Below are 21,793 nucleotides of genomic sequence, written 5' to 3' on the forward strand. Positions count from 1 at the left end.
TATTCCTGTTATTATATCATTTTCAGTCAACCACCTCTCAGAGATCCCTATAATATTTGGCCAGGTTGATGCTATCAGCACCCCCAATTCATCTCCTCCAGACTCACTTGACTCAGCGTTACTGATGAAGTAGTTTCAAGTAATCTTTCAAGCTGAAAACACAAACATTTTTGTCTACTTGAAAAAAGCAATGATGGATATCTATTACTCTTCCATTTCAATAACAGAGAGCAAGTCAGAAAGAAATCTACCTACCTTCATACAGCCAATCAGGAATTCCATTATATATTGTATCTTTAGCCCCATTTGTTGTAATGGCACGATGTGTATCATTAACATGAGAAAGGTAGAAAATGTTATAGTTGTACACATAAACCTATCAAAAGATATGAAAATTAATATAGAGAATTTCCTTAAATATATAAGAGGCTGGCACAAACACTCTCCCCCTCCCACACACACACCACATACATGAATAATAAAAAGTCTAATACAAAATTTATCTTAGACTACAAACATTATCTTTAAGATAGCAATGTACAACCAATGATCCATATTTTACATGTTAAAATAAGCAAATATTGAAACAACAGACAGTTTACTAATACTATTTTAAGTGGAGGGGGAAAAAAGTTCATCCCTTATTGAAGGTCTTAAAAGATATATCATATCTTTTAAGACCTTCTTTTAAGCCATACCAAAAAAGCTACCCTTATCTGCTCACCAAAAGATCCTCTCCATCATTCTAAATCATCCTGGTATATACAGGATTCCTTCTTCCCTCAAACTAGCAAACTTTGTATAAACTAGAAGAATTGCTAATATCCATCTAAATTAGTGGTTTTCAAGAGTTTTTTTTCTAGTGGGTAGCTACAAAAAAAATGGCCATGAAGTTATTAGTTTTGATATATGAGTTGCTCCAGTCCTGAAAATACTTCAGGCGCAAACTTTATTTGCTTACCCTTGGATAAAGGATTACACCAAGTATATAATTTCTTGGTATCTTTAATTTATAGTATAACGTGGAAAACCTTCCAATGACAATGAGATTTGGTTGGTAGCTGTATGATTTTTTTATTTTATTAAGTTATCATCTAACAATATACATGGAATTTATATGCATATCATTCAGGAATAATAATAAAATTACTAAAGTTTTTGTAAAAAGTGTAACTAATAATAAGGAGTTATATAAGATTCTGTCTTTTGTAGTTAACATCTCCCATAACAATCATTCTTCTTGCACTTACCAAGCTCTACTGCCTAAACATCTCCTGCTCTCTACCCTCTGTACTCCTTGGCTTGTAGCAACACGCCACTAAATATCCTCTACCTCACGCCATATGCATTCAAAAAGCATAAAGTGTGAGGCAGAGGTCAACTGAGAAATGCATATTTTTGAGTTTTATAGAACAACATCATGTAAAATTGTAGCTATTATAGCAATTAAACTTGTAGCAATTAAACTTAAAATTGTAGCAATTAAACTTAAAATTGTAGCAATTAAACTTGCAGTTTAATTGCTATTAAACTGCAAGTACAAAAACAAATAAAAAAAAATATCGAATGGATGGTGAAACATGATTATGCAATACTTAAGATTCTAAATTTTATTTTCATATGTAAACAAATTACACAAACAATTATAGAATCTTTATTATTAATTTAATATTTATTATTACTAACAATAACAAAACATACTATTCTAAAACATATTTTTAATAAAAAATATGTTCATTTTATGAAAATAAAATAGTATTATGTTCAGTTGTGATTTTTGTTGGATTTATTTTATTTTAATAAAATGAATTATTAATTTCATCTAAATACTTTTAATAATTTAAATACTCCAAAACATATTTCTAAAAAAAAGCAAAATTCTTTTAGTTTAATATAATAAACTATATTTATCTGCTTTAATAATTTTTCAAAAAGAAATTCTTTTTTTCAATGCTTAACAATGCTAGTCTCATTCCTGCAATCAAATTCCCATCTGTCAATTGGTTGTGACATTTACATTAAATAAACTTCATTGTATTCAAAGCTCACTCACAATAAACTATTGTTGGAAATATTGATAAAAGAAGTAGAGACACTACTTCTTTACATTCACTTAAATTGTTACATGATACTGCTGACGAGTGATGATAGATTGAAAATGTGTTTCAATTTTCAATCCTTCATCACTACAAATTTCCATGAAGAAAATTTCATATTTGTCCAGCTTAAGTATTTATATAGCAAAAAAATAAGGACAGTTTGCTATTTAATGATTCAAAAATTTTTCATATCCATTTCTTGAAAATGAGATGTTAAAAAGAAACAGATTTTCAATAATCAAGTTCTTGAAATCTTGCATCCAGTCTAATGTTTAAAGATTTGAAACAACTGGTAATTTTATTTTTTAATATTTGTTCAAACTGTTCTGTTAGATATTGTGTTCCACAGTCAATCCATATATTTCAAGTGGATTGACTGTGGAAGCAGTCATCTTGCATTGAATACACTGGTTCTTGCCAGATCACTTAAGTTAAGCAGCGATGAAACTGGTTGGTTCCCAGGGTGACCACCTGGGAACACCAGGTGCTGCTGGGCTTTCTTTGGCCTGATTGGCCGAGTGGTTAGCGTATTCCTTCTCCAGCCAAGATGCTGCGAGTTCAAATCTGCCATGGATGTTTGATTGTCCTCAGGATGACCACACAGCAAAAATATTTAGAAGAGAGGGAATGAGAGAGTTATGGAAATGATAGAAGAGGAGAGAATGGAGAGAGAGAGAGAGAGAGAGAGAGAGAGAGAGAGAGAGAGAGAGAGGGAATGAGAAGGCTGCATGGGAGTGCTGGAACCAGCAGGGATAGAGTGATGCCGGGACAACAGGTAAGTAGGAGAACAGAGAGAGAAAGGGTTTAGAGGAGAGAGAGAGAGTGAGGGATGCAGGTGAGCAATCAAGGAACAGAGTGGCGAGGTATGATGTATGGAGACTCGATGATCGTGGTGTGCAAGATAGGATGCCAGAAGGAATAACAGAAAGTGTGGCTATGGCAATTAAGTGGGATGAGATGATTGTGATGGCAGGCACGAATGACTTGAGAGGCAGTGTAAATCGGGTGGCGAGACATCTGAGATTCATGTTTGAGCTTCTACAAAAGAAAACGCAGAGAGGAAAAATAGTGTTTGTGTTACCCAGGTAAGATAATGATGAGCTGAACAGAATAGCAGTAATAATGAATAGCATAATAGCCAGAATGTGTCAGGAGAGAGAGAGAGAGAGAGAGAGAGAGAGAAGATTGGAATATGTGGATGCTTAGAGGGAATTTGAGGACAGAAAGGAGCTGTATACGAGAGACCACTTGCATTTGAATGAGGAAGGATGAAGGCATCTGGAGAGATTGCTGTTTTCTGAACGAACTGGTGTGTCAATACAGGGAAACTAGAATTTCAAGGATGAATGGTAGCAGGGATGGCCTTTTGTGGGAATGGGCGCATGGGGAAAGAGGATGACATCAGATAACACTGAGTCCAGTGGAGTCTGGAGGGGATAATGATAGATATAGAAGCAGTGACATTTTTATGCTAATATTATTAGCATAAAATTAATTTTATACTAATGCCAGGAGTATCTAGAGTAAAGGAGATGAATTGGTGGCGCTGATAGCATCAGCCTGGCCAAAGATTATTGGGGTCTCTGAGAAGCGGCTGACGAAAGATGATATAATAACAGCAATAGAAGTAGCAGGGTATAGCATTTTTCGGCAGGATAGGAAGCGAAAACGCGGAGGTGAAGTACGGCTTATGATAAATGATGACTTATGTCCTCTAAGAGTGGAAGCAGAAGCTTTGGAAGGCAGTGACACTAATGGTTTTGAAAGCATTAGTGTCAGTTTGAGGTAGAGGTGGGCAAGACAGGATATTTAGTGGGATGTTGCTACAAGCCAAGAAGCACAGAGGATGGGGAGCAGGGATCTTTAGGCAGTAGAGATTGGTAAGTGCAAGAAGAGTGATTGTTATGGGAGATTTTAACTATAGCAGTATAAGTTGGGAGAGGAAAACGTATGTAGTAATAAGGGAATGGAATTTCTGGAATTCTTGAAGGCAGCTGTCGTAGGCAACATGTAATAGATGGAACAAGAGGTTCAAGAGTTTTGGATTTGGTCATAGCATCAGAAGAACTGATAATAACTGAGATGACATGAGAGGAGCTTTGTAGGGTTCAGAGATAACTTACTAAGGGAATATCAGGATTTTGGAATGGAGGAGAGGTTGAGGAAATGACATTAGATTATATAATATTGATATTTAAGTTACGCTAACCACTTGACCAGCCGGCCGAGTGATTAGCGTATCCGCTCTCCAGTCAAAAGGCTGAGGGTTCAAATTCCAATGTGGGCATGGATGTTTGTCTGTAAAAATACTAGTGGTGGTCGGCAGTAGATGGCATTGGTGGAGATGGAGAGTTGTATAGTAGGTACCCTCCCTCGATGAGCCTTTGGACTCCCTGGAGGTGTTATATAATAATAATAATAAAGTTGTTGAAGGGATTTTATGTAAATGATTAATATGGAAGTAATCACACAGAGAGTGGAGCAGGAAAAGAGAGAGAACATTGGTCAACATTCAGAGGTAAGTAGAACATGTTGTGAGACAGGGTGAACACTTGGAGTGTGAACTGAAATTTGATATCATTGTTATTTTAATTATTATTATTATTATTTTGTTTTTATTGAGTAAAATCTCTAATAACAATCCTGTTGATACTATGTTAAAGATACCAAGCAATTTTATAAGCTAGGTTTTAATCTTTTTTCCCAAGTGAAGCAAACAGACAAATAAGTCAAGTTTGCACCTGAACATAGTTCAAGTCTGAGGCAACTCGTAGTAAAGGTGGAGTAAGCTCCGATTACTTTCCTTAGTATTTCCCCCTAATGCAAAGTACATCCCCTTGCAGAGATGTATGATGCTATGCATTAAAGGCAAGGGCCACTACCCAGACTAGTTTCAACCTTTATTGAGTTCTCGTCAGTGGGAGACAGACCCATAAATGCCAAGGTTGAAGTGATGCAGAGCTTATAGATTTTACCTAAGCAAGTTGCCACAAGGTACTTTGACCTTATTAAATAAAAATCTCTGGATGAGAGTAAGATGTACACCTGTTGATACTCTGAAGATTTATTCTCAACTATAATTAAAATTATTATTATATTAAAATATGCTTTCATAAATCCAGAAATATCATATTAACAACAGAGTTAATCCCATGAAAATAACATTTAGCTCATTCCTTTTCATCCAAAGTTATTCTAAACAGTTAGCATGCAGTAAATTTATTAAATAATAAAGTGCAATCTTAAATAAGTATAACAGATGACATACAAGCTGATTTCCTTTAGGGCCCCATCTAGCATACTGAAGAAATGCATCAGGATTGTCTGGAGGAGCCAACTGAATTGGCTGGCTGCAAAGGAGAAATAAGTTTATTTTTTTAAATTAGTAACTATTAATTAATATGCAATACATTTCTACTCATTCTGATACAGCTTACATCATAAGTCAAGTTTTCATAGCCAAAATGATCATTGCTTAAAGAAGCATTTCAAATAAGACATACATAAATAATATAGTTAATTCTTCAAAAGTATTTCAAAGGGGGGGGGGGTCCCCATGAAATTCATACTATCCAAAATTTTATACATTCTTTCATTCGATTCTTCCTTACTCTTCCAGCACACTACAACTTTCCTCATTTCACTCTATATATACCCTTAATTTTTAGCCTCATCTTCTGCTTTTATGTCTTGAATCACTTTCTCACTATCATACCATCAGTTGCATTTTCTTTCTCACTGAGTTTCACATGCTACCTTATCGCCAGTTGTATTCTCTTGCCCTCAGTCTTATGTGGGATCTTACTGTAAGACCACAACTAAAGTTACAGTCACAATTATGGCTGTAACTGCATTTGTACTGTTCAGACAACAGACATTAAAAATGTCATAGTCAAGGATAAGATAAGTGTGTACTATAACATTTTAAATGTTCGTTTTATGAACAGTACAAATGCAAACATAAAACTGTGGAATAGTTTTATAGTAAGAGATAGGTGAACTCTTTCATCGTAGAAGACTGAAGGACAAGGGTTCCTCCTAGGAAATTAAGAGTGTGAACACCAGATTTTTCTCTTTATAAGTGAGTAAAATACATTTATAGTATGAAAGAGTGAATCATCTATGAAGGAATTGATAGAGGTCACTGGACTTCCTGGAGGTACTTTGTAACAGTAATTTATCATACTACAGTCTTGAGGGATCTCAATCACACAAAACTTATAGTACTTTTCTTTGGTGAATCAGCATCGAAATTATTACATTTTATGAAAGGGAAAAAAAAAAAAATTCTTATCATTTTTTTTTAATGACTCTCACCCACATAAATCTACTGGCCTATAGCATATTAGTATTACTATACTGCAGGCAGGATAACAGTCAGATAATCCAGAAACCCTGCTCTAATGACAACCATGGAACTTTTTTCATGCTGCTTTTGTCCTCCAATAAATTGGGCCTCACAGTGGGTGATAAAAATTAATCTAAACACTAAAGTGAATTTTGTATACCTACCTACCCTCCAACCGGCTTGTTGATTTGTTGGGGGGAGAGGTAAATAAACTATTAGACCAACCCAAGCTAATTAAAGCCATTAACTAATACAAAGTAATAAATGCTAAAAAATTAAAACATTTGAAATTTTTTATTTTGCTATAAGCAGTAAAAGTATATGATGAAGTAATATAATATCCTGCAGCTTATATTAAAATTCACAAAAAAAAATTTTCTTTACTTACCTACTTGAAATGTTATATATTTTGTATCGAGCCAGAAAAGAATGCCGATAAATCTGCAAAAATGAAAGTACTATTATTTTAACTATATGGAGGACTTAAAACCTAAATAAGTTAAAAACAAGATTTAATTGTTCATTCTGGACTATATTTGTGAGCAGAATCAAGAAGACAGGTAGGTGACTACCAAAGATGCCACTATATCCAGAATGCTTGCTGTTTAATTTATGCATTAATGATATTAGGGATGAGCTGAGGGAGAATGTTCAGCTGTTTGCTGATAATACTAAATTAGAGAAGTCAACTATTAATAAAGATGATGTAGCAATTCTAAAGAATAATTTAATAGACCTGCACAAAAGATAACAGTTATCAATTCAGTGGGAAAAGTGTATGGTTATACATATAGGGCTGAGATAAAAATTACAAGCTATGTAATTATATTCACTGTGAATAATTATGGAGACACACTACTTGTGTTTACGAACGTACTTTAATTAAAAATTAAAATAAAATTCGACACTTCAACCTTTATATCAAGGTCATCTGTTCAGAAATACATATGTATGCAATGGATCACAAGCTACACTGGTACATATTACAGTGGGCTGAGAATAGCTGCTTGGCTCAACTGTTTGCCATAGCCTGCCTTGGTGACAATAAGCAAAATAAAATAAAATAGAATTTTAAAAAAATTATAGATAACAATAAAAAAAAAACATAATTATCATAGTAAAAACTATATCAGCAGTTATTTGTTTCTTAAACTCCTGCTACTTTTACTTTCAGTTAGCTGTATGAGAATTACTGAGTTGTGATCCAATTAAATTTCTTTTGGTACTCATACTCAATAAGTAATTCTTCTTTTTCTAGCTGCTATGTAGATTGTAAGTGAGCCATCCAAATCCTACAGACATTTAGGTAAACATTTTTATTGAGATTTTGTTGGTTGATAAGCACAGGGTGCTTCTCCAGCCAGTTTTGTGGCATGTTTCAAGTGCATGGTTCGAAAGACCTGCTTTTGTGTAACAAAAGTACTTGATATGTCACTTAATGTTTTGGGATTCTATGACTTGTTTGACCAGGTGCAGTGGATTTGGTATACACTTAGGTAGACAAGGGAAGGAAGGAAGGAAGGGGATCTTTAGAAGAGCTTAGTATACTTTTATTTTAATTGGTGTTTTAAATGTGCCATTAATGTTTTTTTGTGGTGTACTATCTATTCTTTCAGACAATACACTACAAAAATACAATACTTAAACCAAAACAAAAATACAATATTTAAAAGCCATTTACCACTATGCTTAAAAAGGAAAGTTTTTAACTGATGCATGCTCCCTATGTTAACATATTGTAGTGCCCAGTGGCACACTCAAAATTTAACCTTGGGGGGGGGGGGGGGAGTTGAGTAGATGATTTGAGAATACACACTATGCATCTCATACGATCTATGACTAAGCATCTGCAATGATCGCTAATTCATAAGTAGTATAGAAATAGAAGAAACGATACATTTTTGAAAATTTTTCTAGTGTTTTTTTTTTTCCTTTTTCTTTGGGGGGGGGGTTTGCCGGGGCCCCTTCCCCCCTGGGCGCACCACTGGTAGTGACACTCAAAGGAAACTCAAAAAACTAAAAACACAATTTAATATGAAAAGATGCACATTTGGTATCACAAGACTAGATCAGAAAAGAAATACTTAGATAAGAATCCAAAATAACTGACATTACAGAAAGAAAGAAAAAAAAACCTACAGTGGTAATGGGCTGGGGATATTGCTAAAAGACAAGACTGTGGATAGAAAAATAAGTGATGAAGTGGATGCTATGAGAGTTAAAATAACCCCACTTCTGACCAAAATTTACAGTAAGTGATGAAATCATTATATTTGAGGAGTGTGACATGAGGAAGAAAGGCTTGGAATCATTTTAGAAAGGTTTTCGTTCAGTAGTGGAACAATAATGGCTGATAATGACATCTCTTACTAAACAATATCATTTATTTAAACATAGGAAAATGAAATTACTTACTTTGTTTATATCATAAATAAGCAAAACATATTTTAAGTCAGCAGATATAGTGTACCTCTGAACACTGTATTCTCCCTGAAAGAGAGAGGAATTAAATTATGCTTAGTGAAAATAAAATAAATATCCACTGTTTATAAACATTCATAACTGAGTAACTTCAGTAGTTACTCAATTATTATTTAAATTAAGAAAATTATGCTCAGTGAAATCTGAGAATAAATGAAAAATTAATTGTTCTTGGTGTAATAATTACAAATTCCTTGGTGTAATGTTATTTTAATCAAACTCAAAACAGTCAGCATAATTGATGTCACATTCAAATAAGAGTTAAATGTGAAATCAATTATACGACAATGCTTTCACACCATACACATTTATATGCGTGGATAGGCTTATGTGTTCGTCAGACATTTTTGTAATAGATTTCACGGTTTGATATGAACACAGATGATTAAGAAATTAACTATTTATTAACTTAAAAGCTAATATTTCGCTGGTATTATATCCAGCATCTTCAGAGCACACAACACAAAGTTTGTTACAAATGCAAAACCACCACAATCTGGTGTAACAGTGGGGCTAGTAAAAGTAATTGCAGCGTGCAACACAAGACTAAAGTCCTAATATAGCACAATCTAGAGATTTTAAAAAAAAAAAAAAAAATCGAAGTTTTGAAATAGTAATCCAAATGATAGTCTTAGAAAGTTTGAAAAAATGAAAAAAAAATAAAAGTAATAAATATTAATTTGGTCTTAAGATGACTGTCTCCCAAATCTTTGGTAGATTTATACAGCCATACTTGTTAAGGTTTGGAGTATGTTTTAAGGCTTCTGTTGATTCCAGGAACAACCTCTCTGACTTGTAGAAGCTTCTGTGCATTGCTTTTGTTTCTTTCCAATTGATCCTGTGTGCAGGGGTATCCAAAGCATGGTCTGCCAGACCCGACTTGCCATAGCGAAAGTGTCGGATATATTTTTTGTGTTCAGTGAGGCGGATGTCCACAGTTCTTCCTGTCTGTCCGTAGTAGGCTTGATGGCAAGAACAGGGCACTTCATAGACTCCTGGATGTGATAAATGAGTGCATTTGTCCTTAGGTGAACGGATGAGAGTTGCTAATTTTACATAAGGTTTAAATACTGTGCGTAGTTAGTGTTTGTTAAGCACCCTAGATATCTTTTCAGATGTGCCTTTAATGTATGGGATGGTGATAGCTTTGTTGTAGTCTTCTGTGGTAGATAGAGGGGATTTCTGGGTAACATTTAGTATGTTATCTATTTTATGGGGATTATAACCGTTGGTTAAGAAGGTGTGTCGTAGGTGAGAAAGTTCAGCAGTGAGAGCAATGTCGTTGGAACAGATTGCTCTAGCTCTATGGGTTAGTGTTTTTAAGATACCATATTGTTGAGAAGGGTGAGGGTGTGATTGTTTGTGTAAGTATTTCCCTGTATGTGTGGGTTTTCTATAAACCGAAAATGATAAGGAACCTTCTGGATTAGCTTTAAAGTTAATAAATAGTTATTTTCTTAATCATCTGTGTTCATATGAAACCGTGAAATCTATTACGAAAAAAAAAAAAAAAAAAAAAAACATACACATTTGTCAAGTAAGATCCAAGGAGAAAAACAGATCTCATTTTCTGTAAAAATATTGTCACATATCCCAGGATAATTCCTGGTTTAACAGTAAAATTTTTGATTTATATATTTTTTATGAAATTAACTGCACAGCTTCATTATGTATTACGACTGAAATCTAATTTAGATAAAAAAATATATAAGCATATTGCAAAATCACTTTTGACATCATGGAAGGCTGAAAATAATAATACTACTATATCTGGTATAGACATGAAACTATTTCGAGGACTTTCCTTTAAAATGCCCACCTTTAAAAAGTATTGCATCTTTGTGATTGGTAGTGAGGTACAGAATAATACTGAAAATAAGTTACGATCACGTCATGGGTAACCGATTATTTTACACTTGCAAATTGATTTTAAATAGGGATGTCGATGGGACAAAGCATACTTCCTTTCAGTTTGGATTACACTGACATAATATTGAATTTTCACTTGTTTACTATTGTGGTAGATTGCCTTTCAAGATATATTACTATGTTTTTCCATGCAATGTCAACCATGTTGACATTGCATGGAAAAACAGTTCAACACATTCATCCACTTTCTGTGCTACTCTAGAGTTTTGTTGACACAAGATTATGTTGCCTGTTTAGCACATTCCCAAAACCATTGTGGATTGCAAACAACAAGGTATGCTGTACTATTCTTGAGAGACACTTAATGACATTAAATTAATTATTATAAACACGTTAACACAAGAATATTTTAATGTTTGTCAAATATTTCAGTCTGAAACTCAGTAGCTTGATAGGAACAGTTTTTAGAAGGTGGAATACAAACAGTTGATCATTCAAAAGTAGAATGAGCCACATGATGTTACATTGCTAAGCATTAAAGAAAGGTAAATTTCATCAGAGTGACGAATAAATTATACATTAAACATAAAAAATAAAAATTATTGTTTATATATTTTTTTTATGTTCAATGTTTAGTCTGCATAAATATGAATGCAGCTAATACTAATGTACTGCAGCACTCTGGTACAAAGTATTGCAGCAGACTAAATAAAGTAGCAGAACAGGGGTCATGAGTAGCTGAAAACCTGATGAGCATGAACAGTGGATTTTTTTTTAAGAATTTTCGTTCAGAACAGTATATAATTCTTTTTTTTTTTTTTTAAATAAGTTTTTATATATTTTAACAGCACAAAAAAAACAGATATTATAACCTTTCTAAATGTTCCATTAATTACATGTCTAGTGCTATACAGAGAAAATTTGTTTTTTTTAAATATTTTTCATAGCTTTAAATACAGAAATAAAGCAAGTGTTTGACAGCCCCAGTAAACGAATTTGTATTAAAACATTTCAAAGATGGGAATGTCTTAAAGCAGGGGTTTCAACCTTTCAGACAGTGCAGGCCACATTAAAAATTTCAATTAAGCTCTCGGGCCACTAAGCTATACTACTGGGGTATTTAGAATTGTAAGATGCTTTCCAGATTCACAAGGAACGCTGTGCATTTGAAACTTTACATAAAATCCTGTATGTAGGAGTCTGGTTCATGATAAGTAAATACAATGCTTGAAAAAAGATAATTTAATGAAAACATTCATTTTTCACAACATCAATGGTAAACTTGGCAATGCTTTTCCTAGACCAGCTTGTCGATGTTAGCATCAATGTTGGAAGTCGCTATGCAAAGAGTATTCTCAAGATGTTAGTCTGTAATCTGAGTTCTTGTCTTGGACTTCACATGCTTCATTCTGGAGAACTGCTCACATAAGTATGTGCTTCCTAACAAAGCGCACGTCTTCAAAGCATGCCGGCAAAGAATAGGGAATGTGTCCTCAGAAATGTAGTCTTTGTAAAATGTAAGCAAGGGCACATGAATAATTTTTCTCTCAAAGAAGAGTTGTTTTGGTGTTCAAGCAGCTCCATTTGTACTGAGCCTGGCATTTTGGTAGCATTGACCATAAATGGCACTGAAAATAAATCTAAAGAACACTGTTGGTTACGAAAATCACTAAATCTCTCTTAGAATTCACTTCACAACATGGCTAATTTTGTAACATTGATCAAGAGATGAACAATTGAACTCAGCGAGAAGCTGAAAATGAGTTAAGTCTCTTTTTTTTTTTTACGAGTTGTGCCTCCCAAAGTTTGAGCTTGGCCACAAAAGCTTTGATGTGATCAAACAGAGTGTGCACTAGTTGATCTTTGGATTGTAGTTGATCCATGTATTTAGGTCATTCATATGCAACGAGATATCAATCACAAAGGCAAAGTCTGTCATCTACTTTGGATTGTTGAATTCCGCAATTGGCTGCCCCTTGGTTTGCATGAACTGCTGTATTTCACTCCTTAAGTCAAAGGCTCTTTTAAGAACCTTCCCTCTGCTCAACCAACACACATCACTATAACAAACCACATCTCCCTGATCTGCTTCTCACTCTTGGGTCAAAAACTCTTGGAATTGACTATGATTCAATCCTCTTGCCCTAATAATGTTGACGACAGTCACAGTAACTTGCATGACATTCTCAAATCCAATAGTTTTTGCGCACAAATTCTCCTGGTGGATTAAACAGTGTAATGGATGAAATCTTTTCCTTCTAGTTCCAGTTATTTCCGTAGCAGTGCAACAAACCCTTCATTCTTTTCTACCATAGCAGGGGCACCATCAGTTACCACACCCTTAAGGTTGGTTAAGCTGAGGTCAAAACACTGGAGCATTTTCTTGGCGGCTTCAAGAATATCAGTGCTTTTCATTGTTCCCTTCATAGACACGAGCACTTGCAGTTCTATCACAGTGAATTGTGGATCAATGCCACGGACAAAAAGTGCTGTTGTGCTGTATCCTTCACATCTGTGCTCTCATCTAAAGCAAGTGAATATGACCTGCCAATGACTTCAATGTCATTGGCAGGTTCTTCTCGACATAGCATACTACAATTAACTCAGACAAACTCGATTTTTTAAACACTTCCTTATTATTTGGGCACAGAATATCCCCAGCAGCGATGAGACACCCTTTCACAAACTTGCCATCCAAGAAGGCTTTTGATTTTTTAGCAATTTTTTCAGCTATTACATAACTAACTTTGATGCATGCTTCACTCTCTTACCTCTGCCTTTTAAATGTACCCTGCTGGCATTTTAAATCAATTTGGAGACGGTTCACTTTGTCCACATGAAGCCGCCCTTGAAGGTGATCGAAACTGGACACATGCTTTGTCTCATAGTGTCGTTTTATATTTGTATTCTTTTGTTACTGACACCGCCTCACGACAAATTAAACGCACTGGTTTATCGTCGATCGGCACAAAAAAAGTATAAATTGGTCCACTTTTCATTAAAAACTCGACAAGAATCACTTGATTTACGCTTTTTACTCGTAGACGCCATAGTGATGAAAGCTGAACCCCCAAAAAAAAATGATCCAAAATGGCCGTGTAACGGTTATTATCCACTGAATATATCTCACTCTAATGAAAAAAGTCTAGCAATATAAAACCACAACAGGCTATGGCTGACACGACAAACCTGTGTGCGATTTTACACGAATATCGCACTGTTCACGACTGACTGACTGTGGATGAGATCCTCTTGTATTTATATGAAAATAACGAAGTATCGAGAATCTTCGAGATGTATCTGGAAGGCACTAGACAGCACACTCGAAAGAACTACTGCTTCAGCCATCTATCTACCTGCGACGTTAGTACTAAGACGTTTACTGCTTGGCGCTAGTAGATGGCTGAAGAAGCATCTCTATTTAATATTTATTTTTATAGGATTTTATGTAAAGTATCAAATGCACAGCATTCCTGGAAAGTGAATCTGGAAAGCATCTCACAATTCCAAATACCGCAGTATAGCTTCATAGCCCACAGGCTTCACTGAAATTATTGTTTTATTTAATCGCGTTTGAATGTTAAGTAGTTATTTTTTCAAAATGGCCAGCAGGTCACGGCAAAGAGCTCCGCGGGCCATGCATTGAAGACCCCTGTCTTAAAACCTTGATAACTACAATGAATAATTTTATATAAAATAAAAGTAAAGAGAACATGAATACAACTTTGCGTTACGTTTTAGCCGCTCAATGGAAAATCCGATCACTAGTACTGGTGCAGCAAAGATTAAATTAGAGCAGAAATAAGATTTAATAATAATAATAAAAAAAAAAAACTTATCAGAACTGTCAAGCAGTGGAGGTTATCAGGGATTTTCCGACTTCTTTTAGTTATGACCTACATTAAAAGTAAAAGCACTTCGATCTCATCACAGAACTAACCTTCTTTCCAGTGCAAGAAGTTACGATATGAAACCAGAAGAAATGAAGTTGTGCTCGTTACGCATTGCTAATCCATAAGAAAAGCAGCAGTATACACTCAAAAAATATATCATTCACTGGCAAAACGTCAAAAGTTTATTATTATTATTATACTCTTGATAAATTTTTAAACTTTTTTTAAACAAATCAAAAGGAATAACCCAAGTAAATAAATAAATAAGCATTAGAACATTATTTTCTGCTAATCTACAAGGTATTTATTATTAAATAAAAATACCGATACCATTCAAAACTATTTTATATAAAGAATATTTAAGTATAAAGAGCTAATAAGCTTCATTTCGGCAATGAAAACATTACTTAATTAAGGGGATATTAAATCCCACATAGTTTTAAAACCGAAGATTGGAATCAGAGAGTTTCTTGCCGAATATAATATAGTAAACTATAAAGTATCGGCGACACTAGCGTTAGCCAAAGCAAGTGATCCTAGTACGTAGCACAATACCGGACGACTCGTTGCAAAGGTGGGAGAAGTTCAGATCGCTATTCTTAGGTATTTTCCATAATGTAAAAACACATTTCCTAGGAAATGTATGCTGTTATTACATTATGGAGGGAGGTCACTACCCAGACCGGTTTCAGCCTTATGAGTAAGTAAAGCCGTCTCTAAAAATTCGGACGATCCCTAGGCCACTCAATCGTGGGCGAAAGACCGTCCATCTCAGCGTTGGCTCCACTCAGTGATGGCCTTCCACCCACACGCCACCACCGAGCAGAACCGCTCAAATTCCGAAGAAAATCATTCACCGACAAAGCCCCTCAGCGGGCCGTGCCGGAGAACACTTTCCCCGGAGACTCAAATTGCTCCCTTAAGGCAAAAACCCCAAGGGAGCGAACTCATAATAGCCCCCACCGGTTTCAGCCTTTTTTGAGGCTTCATCAGTGAGTAGCTAGACCTAATACCAAAGTGTATAGCGAAAAGAACTTATGTACTCTGCGAACGAGTTTTCCAAACAGGTGCAACCATTAAGTTACTTAAGTATAAAGAGCTAATAAGCTTCATTTCGGCAATGAAAACATTACTTAATTAAGGGGATATTAAATCCCACATAGTTTTAAATTCGGTTTTAAAACTATGTGGGATTTAATATCCCCTTAATTAAGTAATAAAGAATATTATTATCTGTGTATGTACGTTTTTCTTGTTTTGTGAGATGCAAATCCAAATTTTCTGGGGCAAAACCCTTTCCCTTCCACCTCAGTATGAGACTAGCTATTTCACATTCTGTTGAAAAAGGTTTGTTCATCGTATCCTGTTCGAAACCAGGTCTTTCCAGCCAAAGTGCATCGCCGATAACAACTGAATTATGAAGGTTTTTTTGCACATTTTATTTGACCCCATGGACTCCTAGGATCAGGGTGACCACCACTAGTACATTCGTACTAGATCTAGTACTTTTTATAAATTTTTAGTGTTCTAGTACATTCACCAACAGATGTAGTACCTTCTTCCTTCCTTCCGAATAATAATAATAACAACAACATGAGAGTTAGACATATGAGTTTAATATTTTATCTTCTCCCACCTCCCCATATGTCATATTCAGTGACACAAGCATGATTTCTCTTTTTCTTTACTCCCCCTCTCACTGTTCGCTGACATTCTCCCCCTTCCCCCCCTCGATCCCATATTCACGCAACCCGACTGACATCAACCAATAAAAATATATTCATCGCTATTCAAACACTTCTCGCGCATTATAAGATCATTACAACATTGAAAACCAGTGGCAAAATTAAATATTTTAATTATACAAATTAAGTGGATATTCAATTCAACATTATTTCAAAACCGAATGTTGGATTCAATATCCACTTAATTTGTATAATTTTGAATCGCCGAAATGAAGTCTCTTGGCTCTTTATTTCAGTTAAATATTTTCATATGAGTAACCACCTTTTATTGATGCAAAGTATAATTTGGATCCCATTAAAAAGATAAATCCAGCCGACAATGTTCAGTTTTAAGTCATAGAAAATGTATATCTAAGGGCATTATGAAGAGTTTGATAGAGAATGGCAAGTATTGAAAAAGAAGCATTGAAAAAAGGTGAAGAATTCATGGTTTTTTGGAATAAAGTTTTTGAAATGAAAAATGCTGTAGGAGAGCAAATGATTGCTAATTTAGCAACATTAGTTAAAGCTGTACTGTGCCTCCCCTCATTCATCAGCAGTAACTGAAAGAATATTTTCAGCAGTTACAATAAATAGGAATCAAATAAGAAATCAACTACAAACTCCCTTAAAGAATGGACTCCTTTTCACAAAAGAAAAATTGAAACATTCATCAGCTACAAATTTTACTATTTCTGAAGAATTAATTTAGCAAAATTTCCTAAAAATAATGAATAAATACTTCCAGTGTTTTTCTTGTGAATGGGAACCTCTGTATATATGTAAATAGCATATTAAATAACTGAAAATTTAATGTTACATTATTTTAAACACTAAAATGAAACTAAAAATTATATGGTAAATTAACACATATGTTAAGTGCGAGAGTTACAGTTTGGACTTCTGTTATGATGATTGACAACTGCAGCTCTTGGACTCATAGATGACTATAGTGAGGTGAGTTTGGACTTATTTTTATTTTCACATTTGTTGTACATGTGTTAATTTAGCGGTTTTACATTGAGTTCATCTATGATAATAAGGTAGTAATTTCGTAAAATGCTCTAAATAGAGTGAAACGAAAGCAAATAAAAATTTAGTACTTTTTTTTTTCAGATTTAGTACTTTTTTTTTTTCAGATTTAGTACTTTTTTTTTTCAGATTTAGTACCTTTTTCCTGCATAAGTTGGTACGAAATATTTTTGCTGGGTGGTCACCCTGCCTAGGATTCAATGAGAGAGGCTACTCTACACTGCACAGTTCATTCTACTCCCAAACGTATTTTTATTTATTTATTTCCGGAAAAGTGGTATAAAGATTCCTCACATCACAAGAATATAAATCAGTTTGTTTTTATTTATGTATTCATTTTTTAACCAAAGAGTGCATGCCGTGTTGTTACGCTAATATATTTAAATACATTAAATACAAATTAAATTGTTTTTAGATCGTGATACAACTCCTCCTAAACAAATATAGATATGCAGTTCTAAAACAGCTCTGTAAGTACACTCACAACGCGCATATATCAGCCTAACCAAACAATTTAACTAATTTAACTAGTACTACGAATGGGTGGTGGGAGGTAGAATTCAGTTCTGTGAAGCAAGCACTTTTTTTTTTTTTTTGATGATGATGAAAAGAAGAAATGTTTGCACAAACGGCTTGTGTAAAATAAATGGAACCTGAGCATACTGTAATAAATGCGAAGAATAGTCAAGATGGAGAACTGGCAAGAAGAAAGAATGATAAATAGCAAGAGTTATCGAGAAAAAAAAAAAAACTGCAGTTATGGCAAAAGAAAGCCGATGATGTATCATAAAAATGATTATGACCGTTATATGCAAAGCGATGCTGCCCGAAATTTAATTATTAATGAAAAATAATTGAGCTATTTAGAAACTGAATTAAAGAATTTTAAAGCTATATAAGGCATGAACAATGCAAAATGGATTAGCAACATTTCTACCTCATTCTATTCTTAGGATGATGATTGCCAATCCTCTAGGATTGTCTTTTGAAGCAGTCCGTCCGCTTACTGCGGTAAATTCAAAATAAAAATCTGTTTCATTAATTGCGACACACACGGTTTACTTTAATTTTTCACTAATCAGATTTTATTCCGATTTCTCTAGAAGTACAATTCCTTACTTCCTCGGCGAGAGGAAGAACCTAATGAAATAATATCAGTAGGCTTGTTCTTCTTCTTTGAAAGAAGAAACTTACTGATATTTACTAAAATAAAGAGCCAAAAGGCTTCATTTCGGCGATGCAAATTATATAAATCAAGTGGATATTAAATCCAGCATTATTTCAAAGCCGAATGCAGAAACTATGAAAGTTTCGTACGAAATTTGACCATAGAGTTTACGGGAATATACTCGCTAGCATTTACGAGTCGCTCTAGAGCGGACCTTATAGAAGGCGAATGTACGGACATTTAAGTAAGCGGTCATGTTTAGGTCCGCTCTAGGGCAACTCATAAATACCGGCGAGTGTGTTCCCGTAAGCTCTCTGGTCAAACTTCGTACGAAACTTTCATAGTTTCTGCATTCGACTTTGAAATAATGCAGGATTTAATATCCATTTGATTTATATAATCTTACTGATATTCTTTCTGAAGAGTTGGTGGTTATACTGTACTTGTTAGAAAACAATTTAAGAGAATTTCTCAGAGAAGAGACTCTGAGAGGTAGTGGGATAAAAGAGAAAGAGAAGAAGCAAGTTTGGTATGAATGCAGTTGAATCGAAAAGGGAATTGGACATTTGCTACTCGTGTTGTTTAGTTAGCGGTTCACTAGAAGAGTGTCAATGGAATACCTGTAGAAAAGACGCAGAGCTAAAATCTGAAAGGGGTCGGGTGAACGGAGGATCATCTATCAGCCGAATAGCTGATAGTAAAATAGCTCTTCTCTGTACTGCATCAGGATATTTTAGAGAGTTTTAGGTGGATCATCTCGAACATGAGAAATAATTTCCAAGGAATGATGGATTTTGAGATATGTACTAGGTCGGTAGCTGAATGAGTGAAAAGTAGTGTCTTGAGCAGAGATGATAAAGCGCTTATGCCAAGCGAGGCTTGACAGCTGTCAATCCAAAAGAGAGAGAGAGAGAGGGATTTTATCTTGGCTGGTGTTTTGTTTATTACGGATCCGATATCCCAAGTGTCAGCAGGGTCGCATTTATACTTTTGGAGACCCGAGGCGCAACATCATTATGAGGCCCTCAAAAATAAGCATTTTTTTTAAAATTTATTGAAAATAAAAGTCAACATTTCCATAATAACTGATTTCAATAACACAATACAACATTGGTATACATATATTTGCATTTTAAAAAAGTATAAAAATAAATCAGTTCAAATTTAAATAAAAAAAATTAATAACTGAAAGTTTTTTTTTCTGGCTTTGGTTTTAGCAAACATATCTATAATGTCATCATAATTGATCGAGTCCATTACATTTGATTCAATGCATAATAACGACAGGTCACTTGTTTTATTTTGATGCAAGTTGCTTCTTAAATAATTTTTTATTCGTTTCAACACTGAAAATGAGCGTTCAGCACTTGCATTTGAAATAGGCATCGTCAAAAATATTTTTAAAATTGTTTCTACGTTCGGGAAAGTAGACCTTAACCCATCGTTTATAAATTTGTACATATTTTTAATTGAAGAATTTTCTTCCTTTATCATTATTAAAAATTGCTTAACTTCATCAGTAAATTTTTCTGGATCAATATCAGTCCCATAAGTTTGTAAAATTTTATCAACTAGTCTTGAGCTATATCTTCCTTCAAAAAAATATCAAACATATCTAATATATCGAAATAGCTTTTTGTTCTTTCATTAATTTCCAAAATTAGTTTATCGCAAATGACATTAAAAGTGTTCACAGCGAAATCTTCTTTCCCATGTAATATAATCTCATTGTTAGATTGTGAAACTTCGTCACTCATTTTTTTTTCGTTTTTTAACTCTTTCCCTTTTTCGTCTTTAAATTTTGTCTCATCTGTTAATAAATTCGCTTCTTCATTTACATCAGCAAAATACTATTTCTTATATCTAAAATAAAACCAACTAAAGAGTGTAACAAATTATTAGCTAAAAACAAATCCATATCGGGATCTTGTAGAGATTTACTAGTAGCATTTATTCGTTGTAAAATTTGTCCCATATAACTGTTAAAATTGCTGTTTCTGGTTTGTCAAAATGTTCAGCCAATGATGAGCTCTCTAATTTAGAAATAGGTTTTTCATGAGGAGAAATGGATAGTTCAAGTAATGCGTCTTTAATTTGTTTATATCCACGTTTCAAAGCCAATATAGCGTCAGCTCTTGCGGACCACCTCGTTTCACTTAGTCTTTTAACTGTTAAAGATTTTTTTTTTTCTAAATGTTTAAGGAGTATACTCCATCTTCTTGTTGTAGATGAAAAGTAATTATATATATTTTGAATAAAACAAAAATATTGCACTACTTCCGGACAAGATTCCGCGGCATAGTTGCCAATTATATTTAAGGAATGACTAGAGCACGGTATATAATGTGCAGAGGGAATATGTTTTTTCAGCCTAGCTTGTAAACCTGTATAGATACCTTTCATATCGGCAGCGTTATCATAGCTTTGCCCTCTGCACATTTTTATATCCAAAGATAATTCTTCTAATTTTTTTTAATACTACCTCTTCTAAATATAAAGAATTATGTTGTGTAATTCTGATGAACCCGAAAAATGTTTCTCTAATGTAAGAATTTGCGGCAACATACCTAAATATCATAGCTAGTTGGTCATTATAGGCAATGCCTGGCGTTGAATCGAGTATTATTGCAAAATAAGCAGCTTCCTTTAATTTCTGATATTAACATTTCTCTTGTTTTTTTAGCTATTAACGCTATGAATTCATCACAAGTATGGTAAGAAAGATAATTTGATCTGCCAGAACCACCGTTGGTGTACATTTTCATGTGATGTTTTAAAAAATCATCAAATTCACTTAAATAATTTAAACACGATAAATAATTTCCGCAAGAATCAGAAAAAAAATATCATTTTTATTTCCTCTAAATGCTAGCCCTAGTTTACTCAGTAACTTAATGGTAGCTATTATTCTTTTTAAAACCTCTCTCCAATAATTTTCTTCAGATTGTATTCGTTTGATCAATTCGACTATTTACAGAACTTGATTTTCTTTTGCGATATGTGCACATCGCTTGTATATGCTCAGTAGAATGCTCGTGATCACATAAGGTTCGTGTTACATTTCCCCAGTCATTAAAACCCTTAATTAAGCTATTATTTTACTTAGAAAACAATTTACAAACAAAGCAGTAAATTGCTTTGCTGGTTTCTGAAAAAATTAGCCGCTCTCGTTTCTCCTT

At 34.1% G+C, this 21,793-nt stretch overlaps 1 protein-coding gene across 3 annotated transcripts in view; it reads right to left on the reverse strand.

Moving 5' to 3' along the window:
- LOC150109008 (inactive dipeptidyl peptidase 10-like) overlaps positions 1 to 21,793 on the reverse strand; it is a 958,620-nt gene that overhangs the window by 235,231 nt on the left and 701,596 nt on the right. For all 3 annotated transcript variants that reach the window (XM_090405008.1, XM_090405015.1, XM_090404998.1), the window contains exons 5-8: positions 8,863 to 8,937; positions 6,836 to 6,888; positions 5,368 to 5,449; positions 256 to 376 (exon numbers count right to left, since the gene is read on the reverse strand). In XM_090405008.1, coding sequence (XP_090261134.1) covers positions 256 to 376; positions 5,368 to 5,449; positions 6,836 to 6,888; positions 8,863 to 8,937 — 331 coding nt within the window. The remainder of the gene's footprint in view (positions 1 to 255; positions 377 to 5,367; positions 5,450 to 6,835; positions 6,889 to 8,862; positions 8,938 to 21,793) is intronic.

The sequence above is a fragment of the Typopeltis vanoorti genome, chromosome 2 (genome assembly GCF_054136105.1).
Source record: "Typopeltis vanoorti isolate ZY-2024b chromosome 2, IOZ_Tvanoo_1.0, whole genome shotgun sequence".
In the NCBI taxonomy this organism is placed as follows: domain Eukaryota; kingdom Metazoa; phylum Arthropoda; class Arachnida; order Uropygi; family Thelyphonidae; genus Typopeltis; species Typopeltis vanoorti.